Source organism: Anguilla rostrata, chromosome 1 (genome assembly GCF_018555375.3).
Source record: "Anguilla rostrata isolate EN2019 chromosome 1, ASM1855537v3, whole genome shotgun sequence".
Taxonomy (NCBI): Eukaryota; Metazoa; Chordata; class Actinopteri; order Anguilliformes; family Anguillidae; genus Anguilla; species Anguilla rostrata.
In genome coordinates this window covers 50,273,975-50,295,742 of record NC_057933.1, presented here as the reverse complement: position 1 = coordinate 50,295,742, position 21,768 = coordinate 50,273,975, and the positions used below count along the sequence as shown (strand labels likewise).

Here is a 21,768-nt window from a genome sequence, read left to right as displayed (position 1 = left end):
CCCGATATCTCTGCAACCATTCTTTAGGGGACCAAACAGGAAAACAGAGAACGCTCAAATAAGAAAAAGCCCTGTTCTTTCGCCTTGTACATTAAGTGCACATTTGTGCTCTGTGAGAAAGTGGGGTGTATAAATACTACTGTGCTTTAGTGTGGCTTTTGCCCTCCGCCCCCGGCCCCCCCCCCGGCCCCCTCCCCTCCCCGCGGAACACCGGCTCTGTTTCCCAGCTCCCGCGCGGAGCAGCCCTTTGATTGCGCTCTGATTCGGGCCTCTCCCGCCCCCGCGCGCCGATCAGGCGCCCCCCCACCACGCGCGCGCCGACACCCGGACCGCCGCCCCCCCCCCCCCCCACCACATCACAACGGGGCGGCGGCCAGCCTTGACACCAGGAAACAGGAAAATTACTGCAGCAATTACGCAAGCGTATCCTTCTGCGGCGCATGTTAGCGTTTCCCCGTCCCCGTTCCAATCAGGATCGACTGTTTCCAGAGCGCACCCACCGAGGCGCGGGGCGCTCGGCACGCGGTTCTGTTTCATCGCACAAACAAGCTTTACTTCCACAGGAAATACATAAATAAAATAAAAAGAGGCTATGAAGCAGAGGAACATTCCGGAAAGGCAATGTGCACAGGTTCCCTGGATTCTAGAAGGTGGGGGTGAAAGTCATTGTGGGGAAAGCGCTGGAAAAGCCTGTTTCACTAGGCCCCAGAGCTCGTGTGTAGAGCATGTGCTTTTCCTCTGCTCGCAAGACATACGTTTTCTTCAGTTGTAAAAACAGAGGGGGAAGGGGGGAGGGGAGGGGGGGGGGGTAAAATGCAAAGAAAGGAGCAATAATAAAGGAATGAGCTCTGACAGGAATCAGATGCAAGGAGTCTGATTCTGTTTTCACAGTAATCCGCTGGCACAGCATTTCATGCAAAATGCGCTGATTAATCGCAGATGAGGACATCTGCAGATAAATTTGCAGATTTCCCAATCGTCGGGCCGACAAACAAGCTCACGGAACCTCCCGCGGCTTTGAGGGGGGTGTACTCCGCATGGACACAGACGCATCCAAAATGCTTCGGTACGGGCACCGTTTAATATTCTACCAGTGGATCCAGACAATAACTTAATTTACGACTGTTTATTTCAGTGCATTTGCAAAATCCAATAAGTTTGCCCTCTGCAGCTTCGCTGAAAATGGTCCTGTCTCCAGTGAGTATCTGTTCCTGCGTTTTATGTACTGTACTCGCGCTTACAGGGCTAGCAGCTAGAACTCTCTCTTACGTTCACTTAAAAGTACAGTAATGTGTGACAAAAAACAGATGAGGTCAGGCACGTTTTAAAAGAAAGATACGCAACAGTGACTGTGTTTACTAAACAGAGGTTTCTAAGAGAAATGTTATTCATGCCCCAGCCCCTCTCTTTGGTCCATATTGTTTCCCCAACCCCCCCCCCCCCATCCCAAAATGCACTAAAACAGTATACTGTAGTAGCTAGCAAGATCTTATTTTAGCTTCTAAAATGGGCGTAGCTTAAACTTCAGAGAGGCTGCATGCGAGTGATCAAAGGAACAGTTGCCGTGGGTCGCGGGCCAGTCTAAACCTTGGCAGGTGCCTGCAGTATATTTGACTGTGCTTTCACGGGCCGCAGTTCACACGGAACCATCCTGGCCAGACCCAAAAAAAACGTCGATGGGACTCCGTGAGAGGCTGATCCCAGTCCAGGCTCAGCCGCTTGCCCCGCGTCTCAAAGACATTTTCGGAGCTTTCCTTTTTTTTTATATTCCTTTTTTTCTCCCCAACTTGCGTAACATTAAACGCATTCTGGAGTTCTCAACTGCTCCCTCGATGTGGCTACGCTAGTACAGTACACTACACAGCTCCGGGTAAAGGCGGTAATCTCTCTGTACTCAAGGTTCAAATCCCTCAGCTCAAATCAATCCGCTGCTTCACACAGGGACTTCCTAGTCACATGACCAGACATGGTAGAGGGCATGACGGCAATGTGGATAGAAACGGGGGGGCGGGGGGGGGGGCACTAACCTGTTTCCATGCCTGCAGGGCGGTGTCCAGCGTGTGGATGGCGTACTGGCTGACGTTGACGAAGACGGGGTCGATGAAGACGTTGCCGTCCAGCAGCCGTTGCCGGGGGCAGCGGGAGGCGGCGGCCTGGCCCTGCAGGATGAAGGGCTGCACCAGGCGCAGCAGCGTCAGGTTGCGGTACTCCAGCAGCCTGCAGTCCAGCTCGCTGGAGAAGTGCAGCTCCTGGCACAGCTGCCCGCTGCTGCTGCTCCACTGGCGCAGGTACACCCGCGGCTCCCGCGCCCCCACCACCAGGTACTCCTGCTCCTGGGGCAGCTTCCTGTCTGGCAGGAAGGGCCGCAGCCGCCCGGCAGGAGCTGGGAGGAGCCAAGAGAGAGAGCGCGTATTACTCGATATAGCCCCATGTGGGCAAAATACAGCACCTCTACATACACACAACAGGACAGAATTATGAAGGATACCAAAGATATATCCGAGATCAAATAATACCAACTACTAAAACTATTTTCACTATCATTCCATGCCATCAGTATTATTAGTCTCACAGTTAGCAGAACATGAGCCCAGACATCCCTAACCAACAACAGTATGATCCTCCAGGACCAGGGCATGCTTCGCCTCATATTGACAGTGAAGAGTATACAGATGTGCAGTGCGCTGCCAAGGATACAGAGGCGGAGCTTCAGTGCGGGTACAGTACCTGTGCCAAGCTGCTCCAGGTGGTGGCACAGGTGCAGCTCGGTGTGCGCCAGCTGCAGAGACACGCCCACAGAGGGCACGAACCAGGGGGCGAAGCAGGAGTCCACTCGGGTGCAGGCCGCCAGCGCAGTTGGGGAGACCAGCTGGTCGCAGGGCACCTGGGACCCCGAGTCGCTGTCCGAGCTGAGCAGAGGAAGCAGGAGGCGGGAGACAGTGAACACCCCAAAACACACCCCACAGTCCCATATCAACCCGGCAGACAGCCATTCACTAAATAACTGGATTTATTCAGACAACCTTACTAAGTCTGAGATACACGACTCCTATCCCACAGTTTAACCCTGCGAGAGTATCACAGCTGTATAAGCAAACCCCAGAGTACTACAGTGGGGTTTGGTAAGGTCGCAGGGCCAAAATAATGGGCTCAGCATACTCCTCTGCCTTGAACGGGGTAAAAGTGAGGTAAGAATACTCCTGCTGCATCGGTTCCAGGAGAGAGGTGTGGTGTGAACGGCTGCTAAGAACAATTCACACAAATTGCTGGTCATGGCAGTTCGAACGGAAACTTAGAAGAGTCGACCTAAACGGCCATTTGACCTGCAATTTGTAGCTACTATGATTCACCGCGAACGCTCAAATGGAAAACTCTCATAACACAAAGGGACAGTGTAATTCTCTTTAAAAGGATAAGCATCACATCTTGACAATTTTCATTACGTTCAACTGGCAGCGCTGTGTGGGCTTTGTGTTTTTAAACTGAAGGAAGGGAGATGAAACGAGGAGCGGGGAAGGGAATCACTTTTGATCAAAAAGGACAAATAATTTAAACATAAAGGAAATGTACTGTTTGGAGTATGATTATAATGCATTGCAGATGTATATTTAGCTTTTCACTGGATTCTAGCTCTTTTTATTATTTGATTTCCCTCCCCCCCCTCCCCCCTCGTTCTTCTTTCCTTCAGTGTTTTGCTAGTACACCCTCCCAGTTCCCCTGGACCTCTGTAACCCACACAGAACGTAGGCTCGGCAGTTCGGTTACACAAACCTAAAAATGAGCAGATGGACGGGGGGAGGGGGGGCTGGTGTGTGACGGTGAGCGGGTACGAGGTGGAGGTGTAGGCCGCACCCAGGAACGCCACAAACCCACACCAAAGCGCCCGCCTCTCGCTTCCCGATTAGATATGCTCAAGGTAAGAGGCCAGGAATCCGGATCGGCCCTGACAGACGCTGGGTGTGCTGGGAAATCTCATTAACGCCATCTGAACCGCGTCCAAGTCCGCTCCCAGCTCCTGCCGTCCAGATGTGCGAGGGGTACAGCGCTGGCTTTTCTGCTTCATAGGGCCCGCGCTTTATCCCTGGTTCCAAACCCGGGCCGCAGTGACCCAAATCGCCTCACCGGAAGGGGGGGGGGACTGTAAGGGGGGAGCACCGCTCACCTCTGCTCGTCCCCTCCGTCCGACGCGTTGTTGAGGATGATCCTCCAGAGGTCGGAGGCCACCAGCTCCTTCTGCTCATTGGTCAGGCTGACGCTGGGCAGCTGCAGCTCGCAGGCGCTGCTCTCCGATAGGCTGAACTCCCGGTACGGGACGAAGGAGCGCTGGAGTTCGTCCCAGTACTCCAGGCTGCAGGGCACCTGCAGGGACCCAGAACAGACGCGTGAGCCCGCTGACGCCTGGCCACGTCCCGTTAGAGGGCCAATCGGTGCTAACTGCTCCTGGCCTGCGCGGGACGGGAGTGCGTCACTGCGGGTGTCCGCCTCGCCCCCAGGGGAGGGCTAACAGAGACAGTCCTCCTTCATCGAGGTGTCTCCCCATTGGCTGACTGCATCATCAGCACGCTGTGCCACTCAGCTGCTACTAATGCACCGCACAGAGAAAAGCAGACTGCCACACACAGACAGGTCCCAGTGCGTGGCTTTTACAATAAGCTTTACTGCAGTCTGTGCTTTTTACATCTGTATATTACTCTACATGAAACCTTGACATGTAGCACCTACTCTAAGTCAGGATTGAGGACATGCCAGCCGCACATTTCACGTAATGTATCCTCACAGCTAAGATGTTTGCCCCAAATTTATGACAAGGTGGGTTTTCCCTTTATATCCACAAAATACAATAGCCTTGACAGAGACCTCATGCTTCATGCTGATGCTAAGCCAGGGCTGAGAACAAGCTTGCCAAACATGTAATGCCTTGTAATGTATCCCCACGGCTCCCCTGCCAAAGAAAGACTGAGGAGGTGAGAATAAATTGTATGCACCTCATCAGACACCACAACCAATCAGATTACCGGTTAGCCGTCGATCCCCAACGCTTTATGGGAGAAGCAGGCGTGGAACGGGGCATAGTTTGGATAACTCTGTGCATTACAACTGGAAAGTCTCCCGAGCTCATTATGCGGAGTGGATCTCACGTTACCGCACAAAGAGCAGCGCTGAGGAGAAGCGGGCCGATGATGAAATGCCAAGGGGACTCGTCGGCACACCTGTAACCGTGGGGGGAGATCCTGCACTTCTTGGCCTGGATTTGTCCCAAATGACCGCGACCGGCAGTGAGACTGGAACCGTAGAGCGCTGCGGATGAAGTCATGGTCCTTATGCAATGTGAGCGCAGCACACATTTTCTGGGAATTTCTCATAAATATTCCTGACAGGATTTCTCCCCCCCCCCCACCCCCCCTCCTAAAGATCCCAATGAAAACTAGCATATTTCCATAGTCACCTCCCAGAATTACATTAACGGCTCCTGGGCTGTTTTCAAACATTTTACACGAGTGATACAGAAGTGTGTGCACCACATCCATTTATTCCTGAGGTAGTGTTTTCCTTTACCTCCAGAACCAACACTGGGAATACGTGGGAGCGCGGTTGAAAAGACGCAGGTTACCCGGGTGGGTGGCTCCCCGCTGATCTGCGCAGGCTGTGAGTTTTCCGCAACCACCTGCCTGTGTTTAACCCTTGGCGTTCCCCGGCCCTCCCCTGCACTGTGTCAGTCTTTCCCCTGATTGTGGGGACGCGTCTCATAAACAGCGTTTGAGCCCGGAATGTTCCGGATGCTGCGGATCGCTCCCGAACGTGTTTCCACTGGCCGTGTTTACAGAGGGGCCCGGCGGCCCTGTTTTATTTACGTATCCCGTTTCCAGTTTCCGTCGGCCTCCCCGCCGTGGCGCACGGAGTTCCCAGACCCCCGGAGCTCTGACCTCACAGGAGGATGTCACTCTCCCGCCCCTCTCTTACCTGCTCCTCCGCTATTTTTTCTTTCGGTCAATATCTTCCCTTCCAATGAAATTTCGTTTGGAAAATGTGTTTGCAGATAAATGGCATTGGAAAAAAATGATGCACTGCATTATGGGACTGCAGGCTGCAAGCAGCGCTGCCACATCCTGCGTTTGGTTCCAGACCGTAGAGCGAACTGCCACAGTGGGAACCATCAGCGGTTTAGCAGGACGAGCCACTTGACAACTCTTGACACCGCTAAACAAAAATTCTGACAAAGCTAGATCAACACTGGTTTGATAGTTTATTTTATCTAAAGAAAGCAAGCAAAAAGGCACAGTCTGTTCTGCATTTTAATTAACGACCGGAGAGAATCAGAAGTAAGCCCAAACACGGGACCTTCTGGTACCTTTATTTTTGTAATCTTGGGAAACTGAGACCTTAAACACCGGTCCTGGTGTATGAGGTGTAAAGCTCCTCAAATTTAAATTAACCACACGGACAGTCTCTTATTTTCTCAGAGCAATAACTGTGACTAATGCACCGCTAGTGGAGACCTGTCCCACTAAAATAATATATGCTTTGGCCCCTTCTCTCTCTCTCTCTTTCTCTCCCTCTTCAGCTGAAGTAATACATCTGCCTCAGTGTAGGTTTGAAACTCTAGAAAAGGGTGAATTCTTTCTGCTAATGAGAATGAGAATGTAGGAATATAGAACAATAACATGAAAGGGGTACATATTGGAAACAGAGGGGTAAATAAATGAAGGGCAAAAGAACACGAGCCCATGTTGCTCGTTATGATGACAGCAACACCAGCTGCATTTTAATTATTGGCACTAAAAACTGTGGTTCACTTCGGGCCGTGGGCTGCCGGAGGGGGGGCGGGGGGGTTGCCGTGGGAGGACAGAAATGCACAGTTCTGACTGGGACACGAGGAAAGGGAATTTTGGGAAGACAGGGACGCGAGGGAGATCAAAGGCTTTCCTGAGCAGGGGGAAAGATGTGGCATTGAGCTTAGGCCCAAGCACTAGTGTGAGTACATATTTTTCTAAAGGAGTGAATCATAACTCCTCCTGGTTTGGTTGCCGGTTCTCATGGTCTGGGAATCCCTTGGAGACAGAGAGAGAGAACGCGAGGAAAGCACACCTGCCTGTGATTCACCAGTAGACCACACGGCGGTGCGAAGGTGAGAATGATTCACCCTGCATTCCCCCCCGCAGGTGGGATCTGCTGGACAAATACCCAACGCTACCCTCCCCAAACCGCCCCCCAAAGGCTCCTACTGTATTTAAAAACAATGCTGCAACAATTCGCCTTTGACTAATGGAAGTGGTTTAAATTCCCCTTTGAGATACTGGAACCAGTCGCGAAACCACAAGTATTTAAATGCAGGAAATCTTGATTTTATAAAATGTTAATGTGATCTGCTCTGGGGACAGCGGGCCGAGCCAGACTCTGGCTCTCCACAGGAAATCTTTCTCCCTGTTTTTTTGGGGTTTTTTTTGGAGCGCTGGGGGACGACAGCCCAGCTGTGCACTGTTCACCTGCGTTTCTCAGGCCCCAGGTACCCCAGCTCCGAGCCGCGACTCCGCACGGCCTTCCTGACCAGAAAAAAAAAAAAAAGCGAGAGAGAGAGAGAGAGAGAGAGCGCGAGAGAGAGAGAGAGAGAGAGAGAGAGAGCGGGAGATCAGCACGGTCTCCTCTTCCCCCCGCTCCGCTCCGTGTGGCCATATGGTCATCTCACAGCCCTCTCTTCTTACCCTGCTTAGCAGAAATAAATTAAATTCTTTCGGGGGAGCGGGCCGAGCTATTTCTGTTTTTCTGAGTTTTATTACTGCATTTCCGCTTCTCCGTCGCTGGACTCTTTCAGCCTCCGAGAAATCAAATAAAAAATGAATTAATTGAGCCCTTTTGAAGTCCCGTATAAAAGAAAAGCAAATAAAACCTCTCAGCAAGGGAGGCTGAAACCAATTAGGCTGGGATCACTTTGGGCTGGCTAATGACAAAGGCCTCCAGTTAAGCCCTGCGTCAGAGCTGGCCCGCCTGTCAGCGTTTCTATGAAAATATGAAGCCAGGGGCTCCGTGTCAAATTCGTATCGAGTATCCTGTGTCCGATAATTACTCCATGTTCTCTTAATTCGCCAGCGGAGAAATACGATACGATTCGAATCTTTGCCCGGTTCAATCAGTGTCTTGGAGTCGCTCTTATTCAGCACCTTCACATGCATCCTTCCTCCTTTCTCCTGTGAGTGATTACCCCTTACTCAGCGTGTGATTTACAACAACGCGCCATTCTAAGTGACTCCCACTCCAAACGCAGAGCTGCGTAATGAACGATGACAGGACGGCCCCCTTTCATCACCTTCAGAGTGTCAGTCAGGCACCTGATTTGCGTTAAGAGACAAGTCACGAGTCAGGAGAGACATCTTCATGCCAGACGAAGTGAGGATGATGTGGAAAACACATGTTTGATATGAGCGCTCTTCGCTCCCACCTCCCCCCCCCTCCCTCTCCGCCCAAAAAACCTTGTCCGTCTCCTGAACAGACACCGGATCCGCCGCCGTCCCGTAGCGTGGCCCAGGGCAAGACCGCCACAGCTCCGCGCGGCTCCTGTCAGATGGGACGGGACTTACATCGACCTCCGCGTCATCGTTCGATTAAGAGGGGGGGAAATTTTTTTTTTAAATCAAGCCTAAGAGAGATGCGTCACGCGGATATCGGCTTGCGTGGCTGCAGAAAGCGTCGCCTCGCGGCTCCCTGATTATCGCGCGCGGGAGGAGAGAGCGCGGGGATCGTGGGCCGCAGCTGCGAACCTCCGGAGCCGGGCCAAACATCTGCAACACCTCGCAACCTTTCCGTGGCTCCTCTTGGCCCGAGCGACGGAGGGGAAAAAGATGTAGATGACATGACTGGAGGAATCCAGTAGTGAGCCCAGGGCTTCTGCTGCCGAAGGGCCCTGCTCTGCTCCCCTCTGCTCCCCTCTCCTCTCCTCCCCCAGTCGTGCTTAAACGTCCAGGCCACAAGCTGCCAGCAGATAACGTCATCCAGGACAGACGCATCTATAGATACCTGGGACTTCTCACGTCCTGTGGTTATTACTCAAAGCAGCTCTCGCCCAGTAGATACGGACAAAATACAAACAGTTTATAACAACAACAACAAATCCCTACAGAGCTGATTTACTTTTCTGTACGTTTCCACTGAATGACTAACCGATGGTGCTCTGCATCTCTGGTTTGACAGAGAAGCGACTTCACCTCGTATCACCGTCATTTATTCTGAGGGTTCCATAACTTTCTCATTTCAGGGGCACCTGGGATGGCCACCCTGCAGCTGAGGATCCTCATCTCAGTAAAATGGTTAAACTTCTGACCCCTTTATCCAACACTGACTGACTAGTATTTAACACGCTAGTATATGGAAGCAAATGTCTAAATTGTGATGTCATGTTGTGGACCTACATGTCACTATTCAGCGCAATGTAAATATTTCACAATTAGAACAATCACGATATACCAGCTAAAGTTCACTTTATCTGAAGGTCTAAATGACGTCATTCATAAACAATGTAAACACCACTGAACTATTACTATTATTATAAACAGTTCTAATTAACATACTTATTACTAAAAGGAAAATATTTTCCCATTTTGCTGAGGACGGGTCGGGACTGTACTGCAGACCCCTGAGGGCGGGTCCCCGGCTTGGGAAAGCTTGATTTAATCAATTAAAACGCCCCAGGGAATCCATAGCCCATTTCATAAATGAATGCACCACCGGGACTTCAGGCCTGACCCTACATCTGTCCAACTCAGCTGAACTGCACCTACCGTGAAGCACACAAGCAGGAACATGAGCGCTCCAGAGAACACAGACAAACCCTGCACTTCCAGGGTGGTCTACACTGGGAGGAGAGCGGTACTAATGAGGGTTTCACAAGACAAGGGGAGGACCAACAGGTAGCATGTGGTTTCCTCATAATTAAGCCCGAGAGAAGACTACTCACTGAGTACTTATCCTGACACTGAAATAAAAACTAATCTGTATTTTTTTTGGAGCAGTTTTGTCTCCATTACAGCCAAACAGACAGTTTTATTGACAAAATGTAGTTAATCTGAAGACAGAACGTAGGGAAATTCATTAAAACTCTGAGGTAGGGCGGGCGGTGGGGTTACAGACCTGGAGCACGTCCCCCAGGTCGGCTGTGCTGATGTCGGGGTCCTCAGTGGTGTTGAAGGGGACGGGCGTGATTCGGACGAAGGTGAGCACTCGCGGTTCAGGGTACCTCCACATCATCACCCCGGGACTGTCGTCCGTCTCGTTGTAGAACACCACCTCGTACGTCCCCGGAAGCTTCTGGGAGGCTGTGGAGCGTTTCAAAAACAGACTGTGGGGCTCGTCCAATGCGCTAAGACAGGATGCCTGAACAAGGACGAGCCACCCAGCAGCCCAGCTCAGGTGCTTCGTTTGGCTCTCCTTGTGGGAGAGGGAGTCCAAAACGATCAGTGGCACACTACAGGGCACTTGACTACTTTTTGTTTTTACAGTGACAGGACTCTTCTCCCATATTTCTTGTTTTTTTTTTTTTACAATGCCATGAAGAAGGGAAGCGGCTGAACAGCCCATGTTTTTTGTTTTGTTTCTCCATGGAAAACTGCAGCTGTTCCCCTCCATATCCCTGCTGGCCCCGAGGCCACGTTTCTGTACCAGTTTCCAGAAGCCCTCCCCCCCCGTTTGTAGCATTTTGCGTACAGATCGTTTTTTACTACCGAAAAGGCCCTTTTTCCTCCCTAAAATCAAAACAGTATTAAGTGCATCAAAGAGCGGAGAACAATGCAACAAACAAACGCAGCGGAGAGCTCGACCACAGCTGACAGGGGAGAAGGCTGGTGAGGCTCTGGGGAGGTTTGATCTCCCGTGATGGAAGAGAACAATCCCCTCCCCCCCCCTTTTGGCCCCCAAGTCTCCCCTTCCGTTGAGTGGATCCAGGCAGGCAAGCAAGCCTCACTGTAGCCAGGGTTCCCTCCCTAGCCAAACTCCCAGATGCATGGATCTCAGTGCTGGGGCTTGTCAGCATGGCACCTACACTGGCAGCCAGAGCCAGACAGCTCTCAGAGGTCAGTGGGGCTCGGGCAACACGACAGACCTGGAACGCTGTGTCGTCATGACAGCCCAGGGTTTTTGAGGAGATGGGGAAAATTACTGACAGGTAGAAAGGAACGGCAATGGAACAGCAAGTTCGGTCATGCTAAAAGGAGGACTGACTACGGTTCATAGGCCCCCAATCTTCTGTTACGGCCTTCTTCTTTTTTCCCCAATCGAGGGGTACTCTTACGTTAATCAAGAAATGTTAAATCTTACCGAAGCTACCAAAGATTTCCTCTGACCGAAAGCCTTTTATTTAGGGGCAATTTGATGCTACATAATATGATACTGCAGTGACCACTGAGTGTATCCATGTAATGTCACCAGTCGCCATTCATTAAACTTCCCTCTGGAAATATTAAAGCATTGCTCCTCTTTAGTTTTATCAAAGATTCACCATTCAGAAAAGTTAACCAGTGAGCATGCAGTTAATGAAAGTTAATCAAACAGTAGCCAAGAGAACAGCCGTATGCTATGACATCCTGTATTAATATTGTGACTTGTCCCCTTACTATAGACATAACCAATTTGCGCATGTTGACATAATAAAATTCTGGGGTAAATAAAACACCCTCCAGGGTATATTAAAAGAGTAAACAGGTATATGAATAAACAGGATATTATTCAGAGGACACTGGTATGCTTATGTTTTAACAAACAGTATGACGTATTTAACCTCTGTGTTACATCTTCCAGTTGTACTGTTGAAACTATGGAAGCTTTGACTGGGCAACTCTTTTGTTTTGGTGACTAAACAAAACAAAACAATCCGATGGGAACAGTTGGGTCATGGCATTGTGCAGGGAGGCTGAAAGCCCAGAATGCTGCAGGTCAGCAGGGACTGCGTTACCTGAGTCCTGGATGTACTGGAAGAGGCCTGTCCGGAGGTCGTCCGAGCTGTGCTCCGTCCTGGGACAGCGTGGTCCCGGGGAGGAGGGCGGTGCTGTGTGGCGGGGTGTGTCCTCAGGCTCCGCCTCTGCCATGCCCCCTCTCTGCAGGTAACTCTGAAGGTGGTCATACACCAGCACCAGGCAGTTCAGATGCTCCTGTCCCCAGAAGATCTGTTTGGATGGGATGGGATGGGATGGGATGAGATGGGGGGGGGGGGGCAGAAGAGCAGGAGGTTGAATGTTACGCACCGTGACTGTGGCCTAAACCAGCGTTATTCCCCCTTTCACCCAAGCGGCAAATTCTGAGGGTTTGGCCACGCCAACCGGAATCTCTGAGTCAGGAAGGCCCTTTCTCACACAGAGTGTGCTGCTAGGCTCTGACTACACCCCAAAACAAGGAAAATTCGGGGATTTCAGGTTTGAGTCTGAGCAAAAGAATTTTCTGGTGGTTTTCATTGGGTGCATGAATTGATGAAAAAACCCTGTGAACTCCCTTTCTTGCCAACCGTAATAGAGGATTATTACGTGCTACACTCGGCATGACCTCTATTTAAAAGGCATACAATAAAAGGGTTGCATGACCCTTTATAATAGTTCTCAGAAAATATTTTTAAGAATTAAGTGACAGATTTTACTGTGCATAATCTTCCTCCAGCTAACAGAATTGAAGCACGTACTGCAATCTGTGAAACATCTTGAGAAACGGATGGTGTCTCTTTGCCCAAACAGTAAAAAACGGCTGCCTGAGAGAAGGGGGGAGAGAGGGAGCAGAAACAGAGGGGAAGGAGACGGAGGGGGGGTTCCTCACCTGCAGAAGCCCCCCCTTGAGGTCCAGCAGGAGTTTCGGCGGGCCGGGCTCGGGCCCGGAGCTCCCGCTGTGACGGCACCACTTGGCCTCCAGGTCGGCGCTGCAGCAGAAGGGCCCCAGCAGCACGCGGCTGCGCTCCTTCAGGCCCGTCTTCAGCAGCACGTCCCGCAGCTCCAGCAGGAAGGAGGCCGCCTGCACCGGATCTGCAGGCAGGAGGAGGGCAGGGGTCAAAGGTCATCTCAATCTCAACACAATAACAAGCCTGAAACATTGTAAAAGACTACATTTATTAAAGCCAACAAAAAAAGGAGATACAGTTTAAGAATCTCTACACGTCGGCTAAGAACACGCACTGATGGCAGTACAGATGGAAGTACAACAAATCAACAAATGCAAGACAAAAGAACAAAATAAAAAATGGTTTTATAGTGGAATATATGCCACCACACGTCCAAAGCAATACTGCAGTACTTGATGGATTCCATTGAATGCGGTTAACCTGCTTTAGAGGTTAAAATAAGAGATCTGTGTTTTAAGCCAAAGGACACCAGGGGAACAACTCACAAAACAGTGAAAAAGGGGAATGGATTTTCATGCAGTGAAGACAGACCGCTGAAGACCAACAGATTATACTGGTCCACATACTGTACAGTATATTACATGCACAACCAGCTCCTCAGAGCTCCCAAAACCCCAGAGCATGACCACTGCCCGACTTAATCAAAACCAGAACCTGCCATACATAAAGCAGGCCGTGAGACTGAGATAAACACCGGTAAAGGAGGACAACTGCTCAGGCTAACTCCTGACAGGAGAGACAGGGTGGTGTTAGGGGTGGGGGGTGGGGGTGTTTGGGTTCTCCTTCACCTTGGGGCTCCAGGTTCTGGGGTCCGTTCCCTTTAGAACCCCCCTCTCCAGGACTCGCTTGACATGAAAGAGCACCTCTGGTCATCAGTGCACTTGGACAACTCACGGTGTGACTAATACGCCTTCTGAACAAACACTTCGGTGGGGTTATAAGCGGAACCCGAGGAAGGGGGGAGGGAGGAGAGAGACTGAGACGGGGCAACGGTGTTCAGCCACTTGTTTTTGTCCCGCTGTTAACAATAACCAAGGGCTTCGTCTCGCTTTCCTTTTGGATCAGGCCTGGGGTCTGACGTAGCGAGAGCAACAGTGAATCACAGCTCCCCTCTGGAGAAAGGGAAAAACATATTTTCCAAAGCTTGTAACCCAATAATACTCCAGGGGACGAAAATGTTTTCTTCAGCCATCGTGAGGTCTATTCTTTTGTCTTTCCATTTTTTTTTTTTTTTTTTTTTTGAAAAAGAAGAAAATCTTTACAGTCCGTTTCCTCTGCGTCTCTCGCGGGGGGACGCTGCTCTTCATGGCCGCTGCCGTTTACCTGTCTCTCGTTCCTCGTCCTTCTCTGGCGCTCTCGACCCTCCGCGGGGATCCTCGCGCTGGAGGTAGGAGGCAAAAATTCCTTCTGGTCTTGGACCGCAAGCCCAAGCTGAACCCTTTCAGCGGCCTGCGTGCGTCAAAGACACAGCTCAGCGGGGATCGCCTGCTCGCCAGAGGTACAATCCGCACTGCGTCATTTACTGAGCGACTGGCCGAGGCAAAGCACGCTTGACCGTGTGAAAAATGTAGCCGCAGCTACAATGGAATAATGGCAATAAAATCGGGGGTTATATAAAAAGAGAGAAATCAAAGATGTTTGCCAATGTCCTTCAGCATATATGTCTCTCTTGAGAGACAATGGTAATCCCGCAATGGCCAAGCGCACTTCTGATCTGGTGCCACGGGCAGAAACAGAAAAGGCAGTTTAAAAGGGAGAGAGAGAGAGAGACCATACATAACGTGAGCCTGCTCAGATTTTGAAATTCCAGCAAATCATCATGTGGTGAGTTTAAGAATGCTGGAATAACTGCAGCAAATTGACTTCGGACTCAAACCCATACTTATGGTAGACCATGTCTTTGAACTGAAAGGCCAGTATTGTCTGATCACTCTTCCAGTGTGGAAGGCTCCGCTGACCAATGGCCAGACAAGGGGTGAGGGGGGCGGCTTCCTGAATTTAATAACCTAATTACAAAATTTTTTTGCCACATGGCTCAAATCAAACCTACTGGAAGTTAACCTCGTTGGCAATGTTGACAGCATTAATGCCTTTCTGCAGTGCAGGAAAAAAGTCAAGTGCCCTGCCCAAGTGCCATTAAGCCCAGAGGAATTCGACAAACTGCAACAAGCTGAACTGCTGGACACGACAGTGGCAACCCTATTTTACCACCACCCGTCCGCCAAAGAGGCTCCTGCTTCTCTGCTTGCTCTTTAAACGGGAGGGCCACCACTTATTTCAATCCCTTATGAACACCACTTAATTTCACTTTATTGGTGGGTACTAAAGAGGAGGTTTTACAAGGGTTTTTTTTACAGCTAGAACTTTCTGGGTGTTTTTTTTGTCCTTTTTGTTGCATGACCAGGTTCGCCAGGAGTTCAGGTTGGGGTTGGTTCTGGAGCAGAATGGAGCGGGGGGTATTTTGCTCTGGGGCCTGTGCCTCCCTCAACCAAGGGGAGAGACAGAATCAGGAGACAGCTACTAACCTTCAGAAAAAAGTCAGTCATTTCATGTTTGCTTTGACCTATTACTTGCATGTTTAAATGTGAGATTTTGTCATTTTCCTTGACTTCTTAAGAGGCCCATATGGTGCTGGTGAAATTGTGGCGCTGCAGAAGTGTGGCGTCAGCTATGCAGGCCTGGAATGAGGGAGTCTGCCACTCAAACTGAATCTGCCTTGATGACACTCATCTGAACAACAACTGTTATACGGCAGAGTACACTGTGTCAATATCACTCGGGCCATTCTCAAACCACATAGCACTAAGCAGGATGAAAATTTCACTTTCAATTTTGTGGTTTCAAAGTTCACTCTCTTGCTTCCAGCAACAGACTGATCTTCAGCTGAGGACAGTGTGAAGTCTGTCCCTGTGGAATGCGTTCTCAACCATATAAGCTCAGAACAAGGAGGGCAGAGCGACTGAGACGCAAGACAGGGCCGCAATCTGAGCCAACCAGCACACCCCATATGGTTACACCTGACACAACATACCATACCAAACACACCCCATATAGTTACACCTGACACAACATACCATACCTAACACACCCCATATGGTTACACCTGACGCAACATACCATATCTGAGACACCCCACATGGTAAAGTCATACACAGCATATCATGTCTAAGACACCCCACACGGTACAACATACCATATCTGAGACACCCCACATGGTAAAGCCATACACAGTCGGAGGGTGGCTCTGCCTTGCTCTGCCGAGTTTCGAAAAAATTTTAGCTGGTAGGACGGTTCCTTGGAAAAACAAAATGGATCCATGAACAATTGGCCAGCCTTTGCCAAGTACCAAAGACAACAACTGTGTGCAATCAACCACTGGGGGTGGGGGAAGGCATTGGTTTTCCGTCTGGTGGGGTAGTTCTGAGCGCGGGATACACTCCGGCAACCGTCGGGAAAATTAATTTTAGTCTGCTGTCGTCATGGTGAACGCGGGCCCCCTCGCCACACTGCAGCCCGAGCCCATGGCTTTGTCATCTCCAAAACTGACAATGCTGTTCACAAACTGTGCTGATAAATAACCTGGAGCTCTGCACTGCTCCCGCTGAAAGTAGCAAATGGAAATCAAATTTGAAATACATCTTGGGTTAATCATAGAATTTGTCTGGTTTGGGGAGGCGGTTTCCCCTGGCAGACCCAGTGAGAGTCACCCCAAAAATAATAAAAATTCCCTAAATCAACTTAAATCAATATAGAATCCCCAATAAGATAACCAAATGCACCGGAATTATGACAGTTATTCCATTCGAACAAAGCTTGCTGTCCGTGTATGGAACTATTGCTTAGCTGAACAGCCAAACAGAAAATCTTTCTTTGAAAACAGCAAAAAGAGGCTGCCGATGCAGATACACAGATAGTGCTATCCTGCTGGAAACAGAGATTTCCATGTGGAATTCACCATGGACCCTTTATGTTGCACAGTCTTGATTCCAACAGACGTTAGAATTATTTCACAAACAACCTCCACCAGTGTTGACCTGTAGTTACACCGTAACTTACCACCTAGGCATATAGCAAAAAGGCATATAGCATACTCTCATTGTAATTAACCACATCATTCAGGGGGCAACACAGCTGCACTATTTTGGACTGATCCAGGTAAGGCCCCTCAGTAAAGGATACAGCAGCATTGTTCCAGAATAGGCACTGAACCGAGGACCCACCTGCCACTCAAGAGCATTAACTTCCATTTCGCACTTCTGTCCAGTGGAGCCAAAAGCCCTTATTTATTAGCGCTGGTGAGAACCCCAAACAATATTCACTTGATTAATGAACTGCTAACGTTTTCTTGCGCTCCACCGGCTGGAGCGTTTGCCGAAGACCGGTAGGCCCTTATTTCGAATTTGCCTTTTCCATCTCTGTTCGCCCCCTTCTTTCACTGCCATTAAAACAAATGCATTTGATTAATAGAGGAACATGCCTTCCTTTAAAGCAAATAAACAAGCTGACATGACCGTAACTCAATCCACGGCACTCAATTAAACAAAGTTACACGAAGGGGAAAAAATGATACATCTGAAAATGGTAGCCTCTCCTTTGTTCTACCAACAGAAGTTTTACTTTATGGGCCCATATTAGTAAATCACAGGCATCACGTAGGGTCTCCTTGGAGGGGAAGGGGGTGTGGGGGCTGGTGGACGGGTGGGCTGGTCTCAGTGATAGCTAGCGGAGGGATTAGGGGGTTTCTTGTTTCAGGGATCCAGGGCCATCTGTTCTTTCCTCCTACATTTTTTGTTCTTCTCTTCCCTCTTTCATTGAACTATAAATGCACCTCCACCTTGGGGACCGTCGGGAGGAATTTGGGTTCTACTGCTTTTCATTACCAGGAGATCCAGTAACACACTTCACTGTCAGCCTAATCCCCTTTTACTCCATCTTTTCCCTGGCAGAGGTATGCCATGACTACGTATAAAAGCCCCAGATGTTCCCTGGCTGACGGGGTCCTCACCTCTCCCCGGCCTGGCTTTGCACTGCCCCAGACGGGGTGTCAGGCGGGACTAGGCCAGTGGCCCCCCTCTTCAGTAATTCCCCCCGTCCCTCTGACCCTCTGTTGCATTCAACTCATTTCCAGTGTTTTACTGATGACATGACGTGACAATCATTCGGTATGTATTGCCAGAAACAATAGAAAAATAAACTACATTTTAAGGCAACAAATTAGTCCAATCTTGAAATGCACCACAAAACTCAACACATGCAATAGCATTATTGCTCAAGGTGTGGTGTAAAATGGCAGCATAAAAGTGTCATCACTTTTACTTATAACATCACCATGACTAATAATAAAATATAACCGCAATATTATTCTCTTTCTCCCTCCCGCTCTCTCCAGCCCGTGGTAGCATCTCCCGTGTTTCGTTCATCCATTAATTCCCTCTTGAAGAAAATCTATTTCTGTCAAGGTGGACCAGCGGGGAAGCAGTATATTTCCCCGTCTCTGAACACAAACAGACAAGCCCTCCCCAGTGTATAATTCCCACTGAATTACTGACATAGGTTTTACTGTGAACACACGTATGAGCTTCCCAAGATTTATAATCACAGAAAAAATCCCACACTATTGGGCTCTGATGCTTGAAACTGTTTGCAAAGTTTTGACAGACTCTGCACATTAAAACTAGTGAGGCACCCCCAAACACATTTACACTAACTTTTTGCATGCTTACTGTTGCTCCCGAATAACCTTAAATTTTCCATTACATCTACTACAGTTATTCCCTGTTAACGGTAACAGTAGTATTGTATTTAAAACATGTGATCTTGGGGGCTGCTGGGAGGCTCATCCAGTTAAGGCACCTTTCTGTTCTAGTGCAAGAAAAAGCCCCATGGTGAATCGTACTATGAAAGTGCTGACTGAGTCCATTAGCCCTGCAGGGTGACAGGTGATTAGCAGTGGCATCGCTCAGGGTTAGGGAGGGTTCGGTCAGAAGGGATCTGTGTCTCATCATTCTGTAGCAACCCCTGCTGGTCACTTGGGTGCACTGCATGTCTGGCACACAAAGCGTCTTCCTCTGACTAATCTCAGTGTGGGCCTGACTTCCAGGCAGCTGTGGAGTAGTGTGATGAGAAGTGCCACTAGGCATCAGGTGCATCAGAGAAGAGCATACACTGTCTGTGTTATCCCGAACTGACAGCAAAGGATCCAGTAGTGAACAATAATGTACAATTGGGCATTTCAAATTAGGAAGAAAATGAGGGGGGGGGGGGGCTAAATAAATACAAAAATAAGAAATGTGATGTAATGCTATTTCTACACAAAAGCAAAGTAATTAAAGTTGCATTTTAAGTTCTTGACTTATGCAGATTTTTTAAAACACAAACTGACAGACGGTAGAAAAAAGCCCAATGAAGACCACGGCCAGCGTGTCACACTGGTCCTCAGTTCTGGGCGACGAGTGCCACCCTCAGAGAGCTGAAATTGGTCCGTCAACAGCATACCACACAGCATTCTCTCGAATCTGGGACATTAGCTCTACAAATGCTTCCTGACATTCTAACAAGTCAAGAGAAAAACACATATTCCGCGTGAGATCAGCGTATGAGCTTTTCCCTCCAAAAACTATGGAGCTCATGATGACAGCATTAGCTTTCTAGCACTTACAATAATTTCTTTAATCCTCTCATGTGGGGGGGAAGAGAAACCAAAGAACTCTCTGAACTATTGCTTCACGCCAAAGTCAGCCCCCTGACAACATGGGCTGAGGAGCGCTCTACTGACTCAACTTAGGAAGGAACGTTTCACTGGAACCGGAGTTCAGTAAACACCGGGACTTCTGACGTGGAACCCACTGGACATTCTGTTTATAGTAAACAAAACAGTGAAGACTTGGTGATAAATCTCCCTGTGACAGCCTTAATTTAAGAAGCCCGTGGCTAAAAATAGTCATCCCCGAAAAAAGCAGGGATTAATTTTCTTTACGAACACAATTGTCTTTGCCTTTGTTTCGCATGCAGAGTGCTTTTGACTGTGTTTATCAAAGTCAACACATCAAACGAGGATGAAAGGGAAAAAGCTGGTGAAAATCAGCCCCGGGCCGTGCTGCCTAGTATTGTCTCATTGGGGAGTTATGTAGATTTGAGTAAACAAGTGCAAATTGTTGAGGTTTTAATTAAAATTTTCAACAATCATTTTATCTGAAGCAACCCTATATAATAACATCTGTAAAACAGATGCACGCTTTAAGAGCCCAACTCGCCGTTTTCCCCACCATGCACCCCTCCATTACCCCCCCCCCCCCCCAAAACTGAAATGGATCTCAGAGTCTCACAATGGTCCGTTCGAACATCCCTCTCTGTTGATGACAGTCAGCTTCACAATTTCCATACATAAATGCACTCAATAATAGCTGGACGCTGGTTGAGTCGGGTCATTCACCCCAAAACCAATAAAGACTGTTTCCTTGAACATTTTGCAGCAGCTTCACTCGGTTAGAAAGCAATAACAATGAAACCGTTATTTTTGGCACCAGGCGGTTTACGTGCGCAAGAAGAAATGAGATCGAGAGTCCTGCGAAGCTTGGCTTTTCTTCACCTCTCCACATTTCAAAAGCAATCTGAAATTTTTTTGGAAGCGCACAAATGCAGCACCCTTGTCGGCAAACATGGAAAAGCAAACCCCCTGTAAGCCAGAGCTGCTTTCTTTTTAATTAATTGATGGGGTTTCTTTTTTTTTCCCCAGTCTGGCCCACGCAAACCAGGGGACACTGGATCCAGTTTCAGCAGGAACGGGTCACTCCACCCCAGCTATATCATGATCATGGGCCAGAAAACATGACAGTGATGCAACATGGGCCATTTCCTGTGCTCTATCAGGAACACTTTGTTGTGGCTCACCGCTAAGATATTTCCCCTCCAAGCTAAGCATGAAAGGTCAAATGGCAGAAGTCTGGATTTCCTACTTGGATACATTGTACAAACTCTGGCTTTTCAGGTCAAATCATGCACTATATTGTCTTATAGGCAACAGCACCGCACACAATATGTGAATTTATATTTTACATACAAACACCACCATGTTTCGCTCTGTGAGGGAAACACTGAAGAAGCCCAGGTTGCGCTCAAACTCCGACAAATGAGAATGAAACCTGCACCGCTAAGTTCACATCAGGTGACAGGTTTCTGTGAAACTGCTTGATTGGGGTTTAATGACTCTTTAATGACTGCATGGACTTCGAGGATAATCAGTCAAGGAACATAAGGATTTGGCAACTTCAACAGCAAGTCTGGGGGGGGGATAAAAACAAAAAAATCAAAGAGTACACTCACCAGCCAACATTGTGCCAGCTCTCATCGTGAGGATTCCGGTCAGCCCGGACACAGACACCGTCAGACTGGGCCGGGCGGGGTGAGCCTCCGTCTCCAGGACGACAACAATTTGTGCCGTGCGGAGAGAGACCTTGTGGAAGGGGGCGAGGGCAGCAAGTGGATTCCCCCGGGGTGGGGTGCGTTGTGGCATGGGGGCCTGCGGTGTGCTCTCGGTGCGAGGGGGGGCCCGGGGGCTGGCGCATCTGCTGGGGGAGGACTGCGGGGTGGTGGGGGCTCTGTCAGCCTCGCACTCAGACTCTGGGAGGATCTTGCTCAGGAAGACCTTAGCCTGTTCCAGTTTGGCCAGGGTTGGGTTGACCTTCAGGGGGCGCGACAGATCCACGTTCAGCTCCGCTGTAAAAACACAAGGAGCAGTAAGTACTCCTGCAGCCAGGTTCTGAGAAACAAGTGTAGCCTAGCCTTATGGCAGGATAAGCCTGACCAGGACTGACCCTGTGTGAGATATGTCAATCCAACTTCTCAGGATGTACCTTGCCAATGAAAAAGCCATTCACTTCTAGAAACAAATCATGATCTTGTGCAGG

At 49.3% G+C, this 21,768-nt stretch overlaps 1 protein-coding gene across 3 annotated transcripts in view; it reads right to left on the bottom strand.

Moving 5' to 3' along the window:
* LOC135257716 (intermembrane lipid transfer protein VPS13B-like) overlaps positions 1 to 21,768 on the bottom strand; it is a 302,540-nt gene that overhangs the window by 40,379 nt on the left and 240,393 nt on the right. For all 3 annotated transcript variants that reach the window (XM_064340776.1, XM_064340785.1, XM_064340767.1), the window contains 7 exons: positions 21,185 to 21,577; positions 12,784 to 12,986; positions 11,936 to 12,146; positions 10,120 to 10,304; positions 4,163 to 4,359; positions 2,728 to 2,909; positions 2,028 to 2,383 (listed from right to left, as the gene is read on the bottom strand). In XM_064340776.1, the coding sequence (XP_064196846.1) occupies positions 2,028 to 2,383; positions 2,728 to 2,909; positions 4,163 to 4,359; positions 10,120 to 10,304; positions 11,936 to 12,146; positions 12,784 to 12,986; positions 21,185 to 21,577 (1,727 nt within the window). The remainder of the gene's footprint in view (positions 1 to 2,027; positions 2,384 to 2,727; positions 2,910 to 4,162; positions 4,360 to 10,119; positions 10,305 to 11,935; positions 12,147 to 12,783; positions 12,987 to 21,184; positions 21,578 to 21,768) is intronic.